The sequence below is a fragment of the Chiloscyllium plagiosum genome, unplaced genomic scaffold (genome assembly GCF_037043375.1).
Source record: "Chiloscyllium plagiosum isolate Xiang-an unplaced genomic scaffold, Cpla_swu_hap1 HiC_scaffold_6, whole genome shotgun sequence".
Taxonomy (NCBI): Eukaryota; Metazoa; Chordata; class Chondrichthyes; order Orectolobiformes; family Hemiscylliidae; genus Chiloscyllium; species Chiloscyllium plagiosum.
In genome coordinates, this window is record NW_028270144.1 from 72,207,761 (window position 1) to 72,227,498 (window position 19,738).

General features: G+C 39.3%; 1 protein-coding gene across 1 annotated transcript in view; it reads left to right on the forward strand.

Annotated features, from left to right (window-relative positions):
• Positions 1 to 19,738, forward strand: part of LOC122550649 (interleukin-1 receptor type 1-like) — a 63,502-nt gene that overhangs the window by 11,988 nt on the left and 31,776 nt on the right. The window contains exons 3-6 of the mRNA XM_043691721.2: positions 7,940 to 8,108; positions 12,209 to 12,277; positions 15,021 to 15,153; positions 19,356 to 19,504. Coding sequence (XP_043547656.2) covers positions 7,940 to 8,108; positions 12,209 to 12,277; positions 15,021 to 15,153; positions 19,356 to 19,504 — 520 coding nt within the window. The remainder of the gene's footprint in view (positions 1 to 7,939; positions 8,109 to 12,208; positions 12,278 to 15,020; positions 15,154 to 19,355; positions 19,505 to 19,738) is intronic.

The window sequence follows — 19,738 nt, forward strand, 5'->3', positions numbered from 1 at the left end:
GGTAAGTCCCCCGGGGCGGCTGTGGACGCCTCTGCTGCAGCTGGAGAGGGTGGGGGAGGGGTTCCTGCCTGCTGAGAGCTGCGGGCTCCCTTCCCTTTAGTCATTTTTACTTAGGATTAAATTGTTTAAATGTAATATTACACAACTAATTAAATTACACAACTATTATAAATGATTTGGTGAGCGTGGTAGGGGGTGGGTGACCCACTGTACCCAAGTCTTGGGAGGAGCACTATCGACTCAGTCTTGCTGGGTCGCCGCCATCTTGGATCCCTTAAAAATATTTTTAAAAATTCACTGGCACATCAGGATTAATATCAGAGCTTTTTTAAAAGGCATTCATGGGATGTTGGTGTCATTGGCTGGGCCAGCATTGACTACCCATACCTAGTTACCTTTGAGAGCCTAGTCATGAGCTGCCTTCTTGGACCACTGCAGTCCTTTTGGTATAGATACACTCACAATGCTATTAGTGAGGGTTGTTGACCCAGCAACACCAAAGGAAAACAATACATTTCCAAGTTCAAATGGTGAATGACTTGGAAAGGAACTTGCTGGTAGTGATGTTCCCACATTCCTGCTGTCCTTGTCTTTTGGGATGGAATTAAATGTGGGTTTGAAGGGCGCTGTTTAAGGTGTCTTGGTAAATTACTGCAGTGCACCGTGTACATAGTACACACTGCTTTTACTGAGTGTTGGTCATGAAGGGAGTGATGTTTGTGGATATGGTGCCAATTAAGTGAGCTACTTTGTCCAGGATGGTGACAATCTTATTAAATGTTGCTGGAGCTGCACTCATTCACGTAAGAGGGGAGTATTCCATCACAGTCCTGACAAGTGTTTGGTGGACAGGCTTTGGGGAGTCAGGAACTGAGTTACTTGCTGCAAGATTCCTACACTTTGACATAATCTTGTCACTGTATTTAAATGGCTAGTTCGATTCAGTTTCTAGACAATAGTAACCCCCAGGACATTGATAGTGGGAGATTCAGTGATGGCAACATTATTGAATGTGAATGGATAATAGTTAGATTGTCGTTTGTTGAAAATGGTCTTTGGCTGGCATTTGTGTGGCAAGAATGTTACTTGCCACTTTTTAGCCCAAGCCTGGATATTGTCCAGGTCTTGCTGCCTTAAGGCATAGGCTGCTTCAGTGTCTGAGGAGGTCCCACTGGTGCTGAACATTGTGCAATCATCAGCAAATATCCCTCCTTATGACCTTACGATGGAGGGAATGTCATTGATGAAGCAGCTGTGGACACCACCGTGAGGGCCTCCTGAAGACCTTCTCTGAAACTGCAATGACCAACCTCCAACAACTTTGTGCCTATGGAGAGTTTTCCCCTGATTCCTATTGACTCTAATGTTGCTAGGGCTCCTCAATACTCTACATCTTCTAGTACCTTTGTGTATAAGTCATGAAGTTAAGTAGGTTTCTTGGCTTTAGTTCCATAACTTCTCAAGTCCTAGTCTTTTCTAGTACAAACATTCTTATGTTTCCCATTTTCACTAGTCCCTTAGTTCCCACTGCTTCCAGAATTTTTTTTTGTACCTTCAGTCAGATATATATAATTGTAGTTCAAGTGTTTGATTCTGTCATCACATTGAATACTGGGTTGAAAAGATGGCCTGGCTGGATGAGACACAGGAAGAACCTTTGAGGAGGCAGAATTAATAGTTCACCCCTGGAGCTCCTCCCAATTTAGGATGTGAAATGGGCACCACAACTGGAAGAGACAATAAGAGTGCTTTAAGTCTTTGGATGACTGACAGCTCCAATGGGAAAGATGTGTGCTGGTGACTATCAAATTGCAAATCCTTCTACATGCCAACAGCAGTCAACAAGATTAGGAGAGATTTCCAATTAGCCCTGAGATGAAAAACATGTTGGAACCTCTATCATCAACATCCATAGATCCAGGCTCGAACATGCATGTAAAAGGTACATGTTGACACACTAAGTCTCAGACTTCTGAGTGAAATGAAACACCAAACTCTCCTGTCAGTGTTTTCAACCTTCCTTATTCTGCATGCCTTCGTAATGGCTGAGATCAAACCCATTAACATCTGTTTCCTCTATCACTTCATTTATTTTTATATGAATATGTTGTATATGCCTTTCTGATCCTTTCTTTATTGACTCCTCTGCTCAACAGTATGAACATTGCCATTATTGCTTTTGAACTTGCCTTACCCTGAACAATACCAGCCCTCCTTCGTCAGTTCAAAAGCCTACCTACCACTCTGCTTATGCAGAGTCTCAGTGAAAGAGCATGAGATAGGCACTAAGTTAACATGCTCGGAGCCAGTACAGACATAATAGGCTGAATGGATTCCTTATGCATCATAACAATTGTGTGAGTCTGATTAATCAATTTGCCAGGATAACCTAGTTTAAGTGCAACCTATCCCAACAGATTGACTCCCTCTTTCCTGAGTACTGATGGCCTTGTCCCATGAATCAATATTCCTGCCTCTCACATCGCTCTCAATTCCATAAAGTTGACCTTGAATCAATTTCTTACTTAACAAATTTGCAAGTGATTCAGTTAACAATCTAGACATTATTATATAAAAAAGTTATTTGGTTTAATTTCAGTCTTATCTCCTCAGGTTCTCTCACCAATACTGATGACATGGTTTCTAGGTGGAGCACCACAACTCCCCATTCAGTCCCACCCTGTTTTAACCCTAAATCTTTCTCCAGCTGATGGAGCCATCTTTAACCTTGGCCAGAGGCAACCAACACAACCTTCAGAACTCTCTTGGTGGCTGAAAAGAACAGATTTTATCCCTTGGCTGACCTAGTTTGCAGAATTTTGATTACTTTGATATGTCTTCTTTCACGCATTACCATGTAAAATCTGACATGTGCTGGTTGAGAAGCTCATCGAAAATAATCCATCATTTTGGCTAGTAAGTACATCTAGATTGTAGAGTCCCTGCGGTGTGGAAGCAGGCAATTCAGCCCATCGAATCCACACTGACCATCCGAAGAGCATCCCACCCAGACCCACTCCCCCTACCCTATAACTCTGCATTTCCCATGGCTAATCCATCTACCCTTCACATCCTTGGACACTATGGGCAATTTAGCGTGGCCTCCCCCTAATCTGCCCGTCCTTGGACTGTGGAAGCAAACCAGAGCACCTGGAGGAAACCCATGCAGACACAGGGAGAATGTGCAAACTCCACATAGACACTCACTCGAGGGTGGAATCGAACCCAGGTCTCTGGCACTGTGAGGCTGCAGTGCTAACCACTGAGCCACTGTACCACCCCTAATATTAGGGTGAAGGGGGAAGGGCTACTGCAGTAGCTTCCTTAAGAAAGAGGAACTTCACCAAAGCAAGGTAATTAAACTACTCTCTGCAGAATATGTGGATATGTAGGCAAAACCTAGACTCTTTTATTAGTATGATCACCCTGGAATCCCTCTTTCCTAGCATTCCATTGAACAGGTAGTCTAGGACATTTTAAGTAAACAGCTATCTAGCTACCTATGAACGGCTAAGTTTTAAGTCACCCTGGAATCTATTAGTCTAACTTCTGGTGGATTCCTAACAAGCTGAAACAATCGGAGTCACAATAAATGTGAACTATAATGAGAATGTTAAGCTCCCAATTAATTCCTTTGTGCACTGGCTCAAATGTCTTGTTTGAATTTTGGTCAATGTCTGTAAGCATTACTTTCCTGTGAATTCAACACCAAATCCAGTAACATGCTGAACATCAAGCCTCCTAATGCAACCACACAATTTACAGTTACCACTCCACCCCATTTCTATCACCTGTAGAATTAGAGCAAACTTACAGCAGAGAGAAAAAGCCCATTCAGTGTATCATGTTGGTCCAAACTGAATGAACTCTTCTCACTTTCCAATGGCTGGGCTGCTGCCTTATAGGTTACAAAGTTTCAGGTGCAGATCTCAGTTCCCTGTATATCAGTTGAGGCTTTCCAACTGGACTAACAAACTTGGCAGCAAATTGCAGGTACTCACCACCCACTGGGTAAGAATGTCTTTTTTCTCAGGTCCCCTCTGATTCTTCTACCAGTCACCTTAAATCTGTCTCCTCTGATACTGATCTCTCTATTAAGGGAAACAAATCATCCCTTTTCACACTATCCAAGCCCCTTCATTATTTTCTACACCTCACTTAAATCACTCCTCAACTTCTGCTGTTCTAATGAAAATATGCCAGTCTATTTAATCTTTCCTCATACCTACAATTTTCAACCACTGGTAATAGTTTTGGATGTCTCCTTTGAACTGTCTCCAGAGCAATTATGGCCTTCCTGTAATGTGGTAACCAGAACGGTTCACAAAACTCCAGCTGTGGCCTAAACAGCATTATAGGTGGTTCCAATGAACAAAAACATTCCATTTGTTTTCTTTACTACCTGTCCTGTCACCTTCAGACACCTGTGGACATACACTGTGAGGTGTGTGCAATAGCTTCCCATTTATTCTGTATTCCCTTGCTTTGTTAGCCCAACCCACATGCAAAACCTCACACCTCTGTTTGAATTCTATTTGCCATTTTCCACTTACTCATCAAACCATCAACATCATCCTGCAGTTGACAGCCATCTTCTTCACTCTCAACTACCTGACTAATTTTTGTGTCGTCTGCAACTCTGCCAATCATGCTTCCCACAGTTAAGTCTCAATCAATGACACACATCAAAAACAGCAGGAGACATAATACTCAGCTCTGTGGAATACCACTAGAAACTGAAAGAAACATCAATATTTGGATTTGTTTCCTGTCACTGAGTCAACTTTTGATCCAACTCAAAACTTTCCCCTGGGCTTTACCTGTTCTGACCAGTCTGTCACATGGAGCTTTGTTTAATTACTTACAAAAATGCATGTAGATAATATCCACTGCACTACACTCATCAATCCTCCTTGTTACTTCCTCCAAAAATTCAATTAAATTGGTAAGACATGACCCACCCTCAATAAAACTATGCTGACTATCTCTGATGAACCTTTGCCTTTCCAAGTACAAGTTAATCTTTTTTCTCAATATTGATCCCAGTAATTTGCTCACAAATGAGGTCAAACTGACAGGCTTATAATTATTTGTCATTTTCCTTGCGCCCTTTTTGAATAGTGGCACAAGTGCAGATCTCCAATTCTCTGATACATCACCTGCATCCAGTAAGGAAAATGATCCTTCAAACACCAGGTTCCTTCCTGGTTTCTGTTATGAGTCTAGAATACTAGTCATCTGGGGCTGGTTATTTATCCACTTTCAGAAAGGTTCGTCCCTCCAATGCATACATTCACATTTTGCTTATTTTTATCTGGTCTTTCACATTCCCTTTACCTAGAATGGCTGTACAAATTTTTGTGAAAACAATGATAAAATACTTACTCATTAAAATCGCTGCACAGATCTTCAGCATTCATACACAAGTTACCATGTACATCTCTGATATGTCCAATCAATCCTTTTTTCAACATGTAGCAATAAAAGCATCCTTTTGACTTCCTTCATTTCACCAAACAATATTTTTTGATATCACCACTTTTAGTCCTCTAAGCCTCCTAAAATATTACATTTCTTGTGATTGTCATTCTCTGCATTTTTGTACTTTATCTTGCCTTGTATGCCTCTGGATAACAGGGAACTCTAGATTTGGCAGGACTCTCTCTACCTCATCATAACTTTCAATGGTATTCTCCTTTTGTCCCCTATCTTCTTTGTCCATTATCAATCCCCTCCCTTTTGATTATTGGCCCTCTCACCATATCCCTGTCTGATCCTGCTCTGAAAGATCCCACTCCCATTGAAACCTCTATGCCCAGAGTAACCATCACACCCTTCTCATTAAGTGCAACTGTTCTTTCTCCCTGCCTGACACAACATCTTACCCATTGCGTTACCTGCCCTTAATATCCAGCTCTCACTCTTAATTTTCTCCCTTGCTCCATGACCATTATTCCTCTCTCTGAATCCCAGTTGTTCCCTAGATTCAACAGAATTATTCCATTGCCTCCAACAATCAATTCTTTTAAATTCCATTCCCTACTTTACACTTTCAGCCATGCCAGCTCTCTGTTAATCTTTCTTTTAGGTTGATCCCCCTTTTGTGAAAACCACCATTGATATTGCTCCCCTCCTTCAATTGAGTCCTGCTTGCCTGGTCTGGTCAGGTATCACCACTGCATTAAGTATTCAAGGGCACACACTGATGGTGTGTGAATGAAAATTGTAACACCAATCCCTAACTTGTAGCAGACCAGTAAGTCTCACATCTGTCGTCTGCAAGGTGTTAGAAAGGATTCTGAGGGATAGGATTTATGACAATCTAGAAGAGCATGGCTTGATTAAATGCAGTCAACACGGATTTGTGAGGGGCAGGTCATGCCTCACAAACCTTATCGAGTTTTTTGAGGATGTGACTAGAAAGGTGGATGAGGGTCGAGCTGTGGATGTGGTGTATATGGACTTTAGCAAGGCATTTGACAAGGTTCCCCATGGTAGGCTCATTCAGAAGGTCAGGAGGAATGGGATTCAGGGGAACATAGCTGTCTGGATACAGAATTGGCTGGCCAACAGAAGACAGCGAGTGGTATAAGAAGGAAAATATTCTGCATGGAAGTCTGTGGTGAGTGGTGTTCCACAGGGCTCTGTCCTTGGGCCTCTATTGTTTGTAATTTTTATTAATGACTTGGATGAGGGGATTGAAGGATGGGTCAGCAATTTTGCAGATGACACAATGGTTGGAGATGTCGTTGACAGTATAGAGGGCTGTTGTAGGCTGCAGCAGGACATTGACAGGATGCAGAGATGGGCTGAGAGGTGGCAGATGGAGTTCAATCTGGATAAATGCGAGGTGATGCATTTTGGAAGGTCGAATTTGAAAGCTGAGTACAGGATTAAGGATAGGATTCTTGGTAGTGTGGAGGAACAGAGGGATCTTGGTGTACAGGTACATAGATCCCTTAAAATGGCCACCCAAGTGGGCAGGGTTGTTAAGAAAGCATATGGTGTTTTGACTTTCATTAACAGGGGGATTGAGTTTAAGAGTCGTGAGATCTTGTTGCAGCTCTATAAAACTTTGGTTAGACCGCACTTGGAATACTGCGTCCAGTTCTGGTCGCCCTATTATAAGAAAGATGTGGATGCTTTGGAGTGGGTTCAGAGGAAGTTTACCAGGATGCTGCCTGGACTGGAGGACTTATCTTATAAGGAAAGGTTGACTGAGCTCGGACGTTTTTCATTGGAGAAAAGGAGGAGAAGAGGGGACCTAATTGAGGTATACAAGGTAATGAGAGGCAAAGATAGAGTCGATAGCCAGAGACTATTTCCCAGGGCAGAAATGACTAACTCAAGGGGTCATAGTTTTAAGCTGGTTGGAGGAAAGTATAGAGGGGATGTCAGAGGCGGGTTCTTTACACAGAGAGTTGTGAGAGCATGGAATGCGTTGCCAGCAGCAGTTGTGGAGGTAGGGTCATTGGGGACATTTAAGAGACTCCTGGACATACATATGGTCACAGAAATTTGGGGGTGCATACATGAGGATCAGTGGTCAGCACAACATCGTGGGATGAAGGGCCTGTTCTGTGCTGTACTGTTCTATGTTCTATGTATGTATTCCTGAAAAACAGGTTATCAAATACTTTCCACCTCCACTGGAAGGTTCTCTCCTGGCTGAATAATACATGGCATGTGGTTAAGGGTTCCATTATATCAATGGTCTATTGCCATTATGACAAAGTAGTTAGTTAGTTTAGTTAACAGCCTTATTTCCAGCTCATTACATTACTTAACATTAATTATTGCTACCATCCAGGTTTAATTTCCCACAGCCTGTAAGTTATGTATAAATTGGGTATAAATTTGCTAACAACCAAAAATATATTTATGACTGATAGTTTAAAGATGAGGCTACATGAATTTAAACCATTGCTTTCCATTTCAGGATTGTATCCCTCTTACAATTGACAATAAAAAATATTTTAGTAATGACAATAAACTGACAATCAACAATGCAGACAATGAAGATATTGGATATTACACGTGTAAACTTGAATACAAGTATCTTGGGAAGAAATATAATGTAACAAGGACAACACAATTAAAAATGAAAGGTAGGTCAATTGGTAAACATATTAGTCTTCAACTCTTTCTCCAAGCAAAACTAAGAAAGTAGATTTTTGTACAGTATGGCATGTTTTACAGAACTAATTTAGGACAGACTTTTGCACTTGTATAATTGGTGGAAGAATAGCACTCATAGACATAGGTAAAAGGATGCCTGTTTCTTCAGCTGTGTGATGAAGTTGGAAAATATAACAGGATGATTCAAGTAAAATTTGGAATGTGATCTGAATAGTTATGTGCATAAATTTGCTTAATACAATGTTACACATTTAGATAATTTGGAATATACAACAAAATTAGTTTTGTTTCTTGTGTACTTTTGATATCTGGTGACTTGTCTCAAATGCATGCCAGCTTTAATTTGTGCATATGTGAGATTTTAAAAATAAGGTAATCATTTAACTGGTCCACAACATTAGCATCTACTCTATATTCACAAAGTAATGTGATCTTTAGGAGACAGGAGCCTTAATGTTATGGTCTTTGCATATCATCCAACTTGCAAATGATGGAAGGGAGCAATAAGAAAGAGAGAAGGAGATGCTATTGAGAGTTGGACAACAGAGAATGGATCTTCAAAGAGGCAAGAGTGAGAAAGAGAAACTGTTCAGGAATAAGCTGGTGGAAGGCACTCCTACAACTTTTCATAAACAGGGAAGGGAAATTGACACACACATACTTCCACTGTTCTTATTTGAATGGGAGACAATACAGCCATAAATCAACCGTACTGAGAAACTTAAAAAATGCATATATATAAAAAATACCAGCTAAAGATCAGAAACTGCTTTCTTTGTCCATTGAAATGAGGATGCTATCTGTCATACCCCATGTTTGATGTGTCCTCCAGTGACTCAGCAGACCAGTTCATGGGGTCTTTGGGCAGAGAGGGTGTGAGGTGTCGTGGAGAAAGGAGGATTCTCTAGTCAGGATTCTGCTTTGTCTCTCCTTTCAATTGTATTACTTCATCAAAGCAGTTTCTACGGTCAATTTCCAACATTTTGCAGCTTGTTCAATGAGTCATCATCACATATCACAGTTTGTGGCAATATCCTCCTAAACACCAATGTCAATTTGTTCCCTTCATAATAAGGTCTTCAGAGTGTCCACAAAACGTTTCCTTTGCCTTCCTTCAGATACATTACCATACATAAGTTGAGAAGAGTTTGTTTTGTCAAAGTAGAATCGCATGTTGGGGATTAGGTAAAGGTTCTGCTGAATTGAGGGAGATGAAGGGAATCTATTAAGTTCTCAGGCTACAGGAGTGGTAAAGAAGAGTTGTACAGGACAGTTGGCTTGAAAGGGTAAACTTTGAAGCCTTTGTATAGCTCTATTCAGGTGTGATTGTTTCTGCGAGGAGCTGGTGTGTTCTGATTTTCTGTGATAGTTATTCTAGTCTGTTAATCTTACCTCCACTGTTAACACCCATGGACCTGAGATTAACCTGGTATCTTTAGAAGGTACCAATGTCTCTTAGTAAGTGTAATATAGTTAAGTAGTGTTATGTGTAAAATTAACATAAATTACCTTTAATTTGACTACTTACTAAGAAATCTCACAGATAATCAAATACTGAAACAATAATTTAAACCTTATTCCATATAGCAACCAAAATAAGACCCTCAAATAAGCAAGTTAAACCTCATCACTCAACATGGTTATTATCTGATTAATGGTGGAATTTAACTACAATTCCATTCAACATCATCTGTCTCTGAATGTCCAGGGTTTGATCCTTGTGCAGTGTTGTTCTTCAAAGTTTTACTCCTGAAGAATCCCAGAGTTGAATTCTTATACAGTCTTCTCTCTTTCAAGTTTATGGTGTGACATTATTGATGCTCCTTTAGATTCTTTTATCCACAATATTGACAACTCTTCTGGAGCTATCAAGTCTAAGCTTGTCTCCTTATCAGGAGTGACTTTAGTGTTTCTTGTTACATTTGGCCTTGACTGCCAGTTTTCCTGTGATTATTGCATAGAGTCAGAGAGTCATACAGCACAGACATAGACCTTTCGATCCATCCAGTCCATGCTGACCATAATCCCAAACTAAACTAGTCCGTCCTGCCTGCTTCTGGCCCATATCCCTCCAAACCTTTCCTATTTCTTAAATTCTTTTGCAGGACAATCATTTATCCTTGTGGTATAAGGCAGCCAATTAACAAACAGTTGCTAAAACAGTTATGTATATGTATCTTCGACTCCTCATTCTCACATGCATGGCTAATTGCTTTTAGTTGCTGAATAACAGTTTGTCCTTTTGCTTAACAGTGTTATTGCTGATTCTTTCAATCCAAGAACAATATTAAATTTCTGAAGTTTACTTTATCATAATAGTCTTAATCTAACTTGCTACTTTAGTTATATGTAATAAGCTACTTCTCATTACTCAACTACATGCATCTTCTGCTGAAATCTTATTGGTGGTTAATTGCTGACCATTAATATGAGTAAGGAGAAAGTGAGGTCTGCAGATGCTGGAGATCAAAGTTGAAACTTTATTGCTGGAACAACACAGCAGGTCAGGCAGCATCTAGGGAACAGAAGATTCGACGTTTCGGGCACAGGCCCTTCTTCAGGAATGAGTCTCATTCCTGAAGAAGGGCCTGTGCCCGAAACGTCGAATCTTCTGTTCCCTAGATGCTGCCTGACCTGCTGTGTTGTTCCAGCAATAAAGTTTCAACATTAATATGAGTAAGCCCAGTGGATTAGTATTAATAACAGGGATTGATGGAAGCATATCTAACCAAAGAGATCCCAACAGAATGAACTATCAGCAAAGGACATCTCTTACAACAAGGAGACAAGTCATATTTCTGCCATAAATAATCAGCTATTAATACCATCATTAGAAATACCTCGAACAATGTTTACCTTTCCGTAAAAGGGAATAAATGCGCCTAAGAAAGGACTTGAATGGCATGTCTTACATATAAAATTTGAAATTATTACATCATAGACATCAATTTTCACTGATTTCTATTTATGTGCTTTTCTTAAAGTGTCTTAAGACAATAAAATGTATTTCTAAATTATTTTATTACTTCATATTCGATTCTATAAAATGTTTTACATAATTTTCTAAAACTACAAAAAGAGCACAGAGCACTTATGCATGATATATATATAAACATTTATTGAAAAAAAAGGTAGAATATAAATTTAAAACCATCCAAATCTATTTATCAGGGTTGAAATATGTGGGTTCCAAAAACCTATGGATCCTCTCTGAGGAAAGAGGTATAGAGGACTGGTTACTGCTAACCTCCAGCATGATTCAGTTGGAGAGTATTACATGGCTCTGGTAACCTGCCATCCCAATAACTGAAACTCACAGAAGGATTGGGAAGAGACAGAGCAGAAGCTGCTTTTGGGTGAAGAACTGGGTATCAATCTGGGTGCTATACTATCTATAACAAATGGAATAGGATCAAAGAGGAGATTTAGAGAGTAAAATGTCTGGAAGGTATTCCTAACCCAGTGTGCATGTGTCAGTCACCAATGTTGTGGAGGTGGATAGCAGGACATTGCCTTAGAGGTTCATTGTGATTACCTCCCTCCTCTCCATGATTGCAGACAATACCAAATCATATCTTCATCCAATTTCCAACTCTCCCCCACCCTCAGCAAGGCTTTCGCCAATGGTGTTTCTCTCTTCACTAAGTGTTTGTCAGAATGCTGAGTAGCTGACACTACAGTATGTTAATGATGGCCCTTTGTTAAGATAGGCAGAACTCCCACATTAGCCATTTATGACCTCACCAACTCCCTTGTAACCTTTAGGCAAATATTGGGGACCTGACATTTTCAGATCCTGTTGGAGCTCCTTCCCTTTCTACTGCACTTTCAACTGATTACATCATCTCAGGCCCAAGAGCATTTTAGGCTTTACACTCTCCAAGCACAAGCCAATATATGTACAAGTGATGTGTTCTGTGCTGTCAACATTCTGTGATATAATGACTCTATAGCTCTCAAAATTACTGTCATCATTTACCAGAATTGAATAGTTGTACTCCTGCACATTTGTAGTTGCATATAGGATATCTTTGATTGAGATCTTTACATTTTGAATTGATTGTTTCAGAGACAATAATCAATCAAGTACAACCTGAAATGATAAGCCCTACAAATGAAACAATTGAAGCAAGACTTGGTAAGTATGAAGAAATAGTCGTAACTTATGGAGCTTTCATTCTGTCTCAAATATTCTAATGGTATTTTAACCTTTATTGTAATGCTGGCTGTAAAATATGTTCAATTTATTTTCATCATATGGATGTTGAAAACGCAATGATTGAAAGATAATAAATCATTTTCTAGGGAAGTGATCATTTATTTGACCACATTCACAGTCCCACCCAGACTGGAAAATTCTCTTTCCTCAAAGTAACTGCTATGTCATATATGTGGAACAGATCTTTGGTTAGAGAAGTTAGCACAATGCACATTAACAACTTAAAACAATGCCTAGTTGACTTTCAACATGAAAATGGAATGACAGATTTCCTTGGTGGTTCAGTAACTGAATGGGCTGAATGATACTGAGTAATTTGAACCAGGAAAATCATGAGAATGATTTAAACATACAAAGATAAGTGTGAAATCAGTGGAGCTCAGAACCAACATCAGACACATTATTCCCTTGTCTGCCTGGCTGAACTTGTTCTCATTTTGAATATCTTTTTCTTCATGTATGCTCTTTCCCTACTTTTCCTCCAGGTAAAAGATGATACTCTGCATACCCACACAGGTACTAGCTATAGCCTATTTTCTAGTGGGTTATGTTAAACATACATTTTTCCAGTCTTACACCCCAACCTCCATTTTCTGTACTTGATGAGGATATCAGTGTCACTTCCTGTTCTCACCCTGAATGGAAAATCTCATTAACATTGTTCTACCCTTCTCTCATTAACCTGGTTCACCTTTAGCACTGCCTTGCCCTTCTTCAAATTTTCTGTCTCCATTTCTGTGGATAGGCTATCAACTCCAGATCTGTAAACTCTCACAGCTACCTGGAGTAAACGTTCTCATGGGCTTTTTCCTATTTATTTTTCTAGTTCAATCTTCGCCTTCAATCATGGATTCCTACCAACTGTAAGGGCCCTTGACCATGACTAATGTATTTCACAGATAATCTCTTACCCCTTCCTCTCCCTCCCACAACTTTCACAGGAGTTAAAATAACTGCACAGAGGCTGAGCTCCCATTTATTTAATGTGTGGAGTGCACTGATTGTGGCCAAACAGTCTTTGAAGGGAGGAGATTCTCAATCTCCTGCTTATATCTGTCAGCCAGGGCTCCCTGACTGTCCCAAGCTAACAACCCCAATCAAGGGTCGCATAATCAATAAGGTCTCCCTGGTTCCAATCACTACAGGAGTCTAAGGACAGAGTGCTAAGGAAGTTAATAGGCCTGAAGGTGGATAAATCATCCAAATTAGATGGAATACACACCAAAGTTCTGAAAGAGAAAGCTGTGGAGATTGTGGAGGCATTGTTAGCCTCAACTCTACTTTCCTGTCTATCCCGCCTCATAACCGTTCAACTATTAATAATTAAAAATCTGTCTATCCCCTCCTTACCAGGGACCCAGGGTTCGATTCCCGCCTTGGGCAACTGTCTGTGTAGAGTTTGCACGTTCTCCCCGTGTCTGCATGGGTTTCCTCTGGGTGCTCTGCCAAAGATGTGCAGGTCAGGTGAACTGGCCATGCTAAATGCCCATAGTGTTAAGTGCAATAGTCAGGGGTAAATATAGGGTCGATGTGGACTTGTTGAGCCTGTTTCCATACTGTAGGGAATCTAATCTAAATTTACTCAATGGCCCAGCAACGTTCACAACCGTACAAGAAATGCAATTATTCTTCATCTATCTATGACCTCTTGTTCTAGATCGCCACACATGAGGGAACATCCTCTCTGCATCTATGTTGTCAACCTCCTTTAGCATCTTACATACCTCAACTAGACTACCTCGCATTCTTCTAAACTCCAGAGAGTATAGGCCTCAACTGCTCAATCTCCCTTAATAAGACAAACACCTCATCTCCAGAATCAATCCAATGGCTCTCCTCTGAACCATCTCCAACACAACTACATTAAAAATTGTGCACAGTACTCCAGGTGCAGTTTCATTAATGCCTTGTGCAGCTGCAGCAACACTTCCTACTTTTATACGCTATTCCTTTAGCAATCAGTGCCAAAACTCCATTTGATTTATTACCTGTTGTACTGCATACTAGATTTTAGTGATTTATTCACAAGGACACCCAGACCCCCCTGCACCGAAACACTCTGAAGTTTCTATTTGATTTAAGTTGCCTTTCTCCTTCCCTGACCAAAATAGATAATCTCACACTTATCCACGTTAAGTTCCATTTGTCAAATTTTGGACCATTCACCTAACCTAACCATATCTATTTGTACATTTCTTCTTGATTGCAAGGAATTGAATGATCAATTAATCCATTATCTATCCTATGCTGAAGCATAATGGCAGATTTATTTTTCAGTATTGACAAATGTATTGTTAGACATTTAGTATGTTAATGAATGTGCCACTAAGTAAAACTATTTAATGATGTTAATTCAATTAGTGATGTTATTTGGGCTTTATTAATTTCCTGTTGTTCTTTATGGTTCTAATAATTAAAGTAATATGTTAAATACTTAATAATTTAGAAGTATCATCGGGAAATCCTTCAGGTTCTACTAATTTCCTCTGTGTAACTCCAACCTTAATGTTTAGATGTGAAAAAAGAAACACATTGCATGGCAGGTTGTTTTTTTTTACATTGGCATAATCAGTTTGATTACACTTGAAACTGTGCAGCATTATTTTATTAACTATATTTCTGTATATTAAGGCTGCATAGTTCTTTTCTGATTATTTCACAGGCTCAGAGCTAAATATGACCTGTGAAGTTCTTCTGGGATCTGGTGAAGTGGCAGAATTTTGGGAGCTTACCTGGAAAATGAATAATACTGATATTCCTGAAGATATGTTCAGAATTAAGCAAGGAAACAAAATGTATGTTTTACTTTTAATCCTTAGCTAAACTGATTGCTTGTTAGGAAAGTGTGGGATGAATGAAAAGAAACTTCTGTAAATGCACTGATTATGAAAAAGACTTCTCTGGAGTTAAGCTACCTCTGTCTGTCAAAATATATTAATATGTAATTTACAAATGTATGTTTGATAATAAAGGTCCTTTCTTTCCTTCATCATTACATGGGATGGAATTGCCCATGTATTTATGCCCAGAATCTCATATAATTAGGATGTTAATAAGGGAAAGTAGTCTGGAGTAAAAGATCAATGAAACTTGAGCATAAATGTGCTATGCATGTCATTACCCTATTCTCATCTTTTCTTACTGTCGTATGCCTTCTGTTGATTCAGGTGCTGAAATCCATCTCAATTACGCTTAAAATGTTCTACCCAATCTAAAATGTTTGATATATGAATTTTTTGCAATTAATATTAGGCACAGTCAAAGACACCACTTGTCCTGGTGCTTTTTTGCAAATATTTTTTTCTGGTTTGTTTTATTGCAATTTCATACTAACTGTGTAAGTTGCTTTAAAAATTGAAATACTTCTACAACCGCAAACTCCAGAATGTGCTGTGGCTTTTCATGCATCAAAAATAATCACTTTGAAATTCTGCTACAATGTTTATGGGGAAATTGTGAACCAAATGACTCCCAAACGAAGAAGTTATCGAGATTTCACATGTTGTAACTTTCATTTTAACTTAATTCTGTCCCAATGCAAATAAAACATAAGTTAGCAGGCAAATGATATTTTAAGCGCAACAGTAGATTTTATATTGCAGGGCAGTTATGATAAGAGTTATTTCTCATTTGCACATTAGCCTTCACAACAGTCCGTGCAACATGTGATACTATCTATAGTTCCATGTTTTCTAACTCTGTCTCTGGTAAATAAGAGTTCTCATTTTCCCACTGAATCAGTTCAGCCCTTAAGACTCAACCAATTCACTTCCATGCAAGATCCCAGCGACTGTTCGCTCCTGCAAAACCTCATAAAGACCAGGTTCATAACAGTTCAGGTGGTACAGTCATAGAGTCATAGAGATGTACAGCACGGAAACAGACCCTTTGGTCCAACTCACCAATGCTGACCAGGTATCCTAATCTAGTCCTGTTTGCCAGCACTTGGCCCATATCCCTCTAAACCCCCCTATTCATATACCCATCGAGATGCATTTTAAATGCGGTAATTGTAGCAGCCTCCACCACTTCCTCTGGCAGCCTATTCCCCAGAGATTCCTTTACAAGCCCCTTTAATAAACCCAGTTTAGTAGTCTGGTTTGATCAAGAAAACTGAACCAATAGTATTAAACATGTACAATTCACAATTCTGCTATAACTGTGTCTTCATCTTTCTAAGTCTAGAGTGTGGTGCTGCAAAAGCACAATAGGTCAGGCAGCATCCAAGAAGCAGGAGCATCGATGTTTCAGACATAAGCCCTTCATCAGGAATCCTTCAGCTTTCTGTCTTATCGCAGTGTATTGTACAATCATGTATATTCATGTATGTGCCTTCTCTGTTCTTCCCTCTGCAGTGGCTCTCCTTCATTCTTACACTTGCAACTGTTTGTCTGCCTTTTTTCTGTCTGGACGCATGGCGCTTTGTATCTTAACCTCCATCTTGTTGGTACTGTCTCCAGGTAAAGGTAACTGGTTTACTTGGGTCAAGAGTTATATTATTCAAGAAAATTACAATTAATCCCTTTACAATTTGTGCAAACGTTTATAAGTCTATTTCATGCATTATTAAAAACAATTACAAACCAACAGGCACTTTAAAGAAGTTACAAATTTTCCTTACTGTATTGCGTTTAGGTCAAAGACTTAATTTGAATTCTCACACTTACAGAAGGAGTGTAGGGTGTCAGTCAGTGTTTTCTTTAAATCTTGACTGTTAACACTGCTGCTTCACAGCACCAAGGACCCATTAACAGAACAGAGGTGGAACGAGTGGAGAGTGTCAAGCTCCTGGGAGTGATCATCCACAACAAGCTTTCTTGGACTCTTCATGTGGACGCACTAGTTACAAAGGCTTAACATATCTCTTCTTCCTCAGGCAGCTGAGGAAATTTGGCATGATGGTGAATACCCTTGCCAACTTTTATAGGTCGCCATCGAGAGCATTCTGTCTGGATGTATCACCACCAGGTATGGCAACTGTACCATTCAAGGTCGGAGACAGTTACAGAGAGTGGTGAGCATGGCCCAGACAATCACAAAGGTCATCTATAGAATCCATCAACAGGCCTGGTGTCAAGGAAAGGCCGCCAGCATTCTCAAAGATCCATCCCACCTTGGCAATGCTTTTCTACAACCTCTACAACTGGGGAGAAGGTACAGAAACCTGAACACATGTACCAGCCAGATTTGCAACAGTTTCTATCCTCCTGTTGTTAGAATACTGAATGGGCTCACAAACTCTGAACATTCATCTGTACCTGTGTTTTTATTTTTTTACCGCTGTTACCTATTATTTACTTATCTATGCTACTTAACTCTATGATCTGCCTGTATTGCTCGCAAGACAAAGCTTTTCACTGTGCCTCGGTACACGTGACAATACATTCAATTCAATTCAAATGGATTGTGGCAAAATTAGCACACAAATGGACTTAATTTTAAGTTATTTAGGTTACGGTTTTCAAAAATGCCCTTAATTGAAGTTTAAGTCAATGTTTGAAGTTACACAATCAACAACAGACTGCAAACGTCTCTTCCTCTCAGGCAGATTTGCGTCATAATCTTTCTAAATGCAATAGTGATGGGGCATTGTTATTTACATTTCTTGCACTGCCAACAACAGTGAAATTGTCAGCAGCGTAATCTTGATTGCACTTGGAGTTAATGTAAAAGTTACACATCAGAGCATAACAAAGGAGTAGCCATAAGGTGTCTTGAGCTTGAACAGCCATTTAATAAGACCATTACTGTACTTTTGCATCAACTGTTCTTTCCTGCACTGTTCCCTTAACCATTAGTCTGAATAAAGCTATTGATCTCCATTTAAATATATTCAACTCAACAATTGAATGCCCTCTCTGTTGCTGAGTTTAGTGTCAGGCAGTTGGTTATCATGTGGGAGTGTGTTTTTCAATCTCTGCTCTGATTATCTCTGTGGTCAACTTGTATTTAAAGAAACAGATTCCTGTTGGAAATTTATCCCTGATTAGGTACATACATCAAATCATTTGGTTCAGCAAGATATAAATTTCTGCTTCTTCTCTGGGGACTGGGACCACCTGTGGATGACACCAATGACAGAAGACAAGAATTGGGTGTAAGATAGATGAAAAAAGCTTGGGACAGTTAAAGGCAGCTGCACCATACACATGCTTCTTTTAAACATATCGTTTTGAAGTAACCATGAAAGCAACTTCACTGTGGCCAGTACAAAAAAGAGCTCAGAGTAAATAGACAAATGTTAATATCCACCACTAAGACTCAAGAAATCTGGAGACTTGGTGTCAGCATGCTCATCAGACTGAAAATAACATTCCACGTCCCTTTCGTAATATTTTGATGAAGATTCCCCACTGCTTCAAGTGGGACAAATGTAATTTCTCTACTAATTGGGGAAGAGATGAAAATCATTTCCATAAACTGCAAATTCATTGTGACCTACATTAAAGGTGATAAGCTCATCTCGTATATAGATCTTGCAAATGTCACATCCCTCACACTTTGCCTGCCATAATTTCAAAGTCTCAAAAACATAACAAAAAAAACTCAGTTAGTTCTGCTTTTTAAAATCTTGATGTTCCATCTTCTCTCAGAAAACAGGAAGGTGAAAGATTTCCGTAGCCGTTAGTTACTAATTAGCCTCTCAAAGTAATTTGGCAATGACTTAAAGGCACATACAAGTTTAAACACTTTTCAATCTTGGTAGCTAAACACAAAATATTCACAGCCACCATCAGACTTCAACTAATGAAAGAACAGTGCTCCAAAAGCTTATGATTTCAAAATAAACTTGGACTATAACCTGGTGTCATGTGACTTCTGACTTTGCCCATCCTAGTCGAACACCAGCACCTCCACATCATGGCTACCTTTTAGTTAATGTATGTACTTGAACTGACATTTTAAAATGTAATGTTTTTTCAAAAAAGTAGAATTCTGAATAATATGTATCAAATGATCAACACTTACTAATTGCTTTATTTTTATACTTTCACAGTGACAAAAAAGAAGCTAAGCATGCAGTAGTATCTTTAAGAACCTTATCTATCTCCAGTATCATTGAAGAAGATTTTCAAACCACATTTGAATGTTTTGCATATAACCCACGAGGCAAAAGCTATGGCTTTATAAAAATTACACCTCAATGTACGGTTTGCTTTTGGATTTAGTTTTTTTTACTGAAATAAAGGTATTTTGCTATTTCATATTTAGTTTAACAACCAGTCTATGCATAATGTAAAATTTAAAACACTGACAAAAGCCTGTTTCCATATTTGTATGAGTAGAGTTGGAATTATTGTTTCCATGGTGGTAAAGGCATTGGCTTAACCGTAAACTCAGAGGGAATATTTGTTCTTACTTTCTGTGGAAGAGTGAATG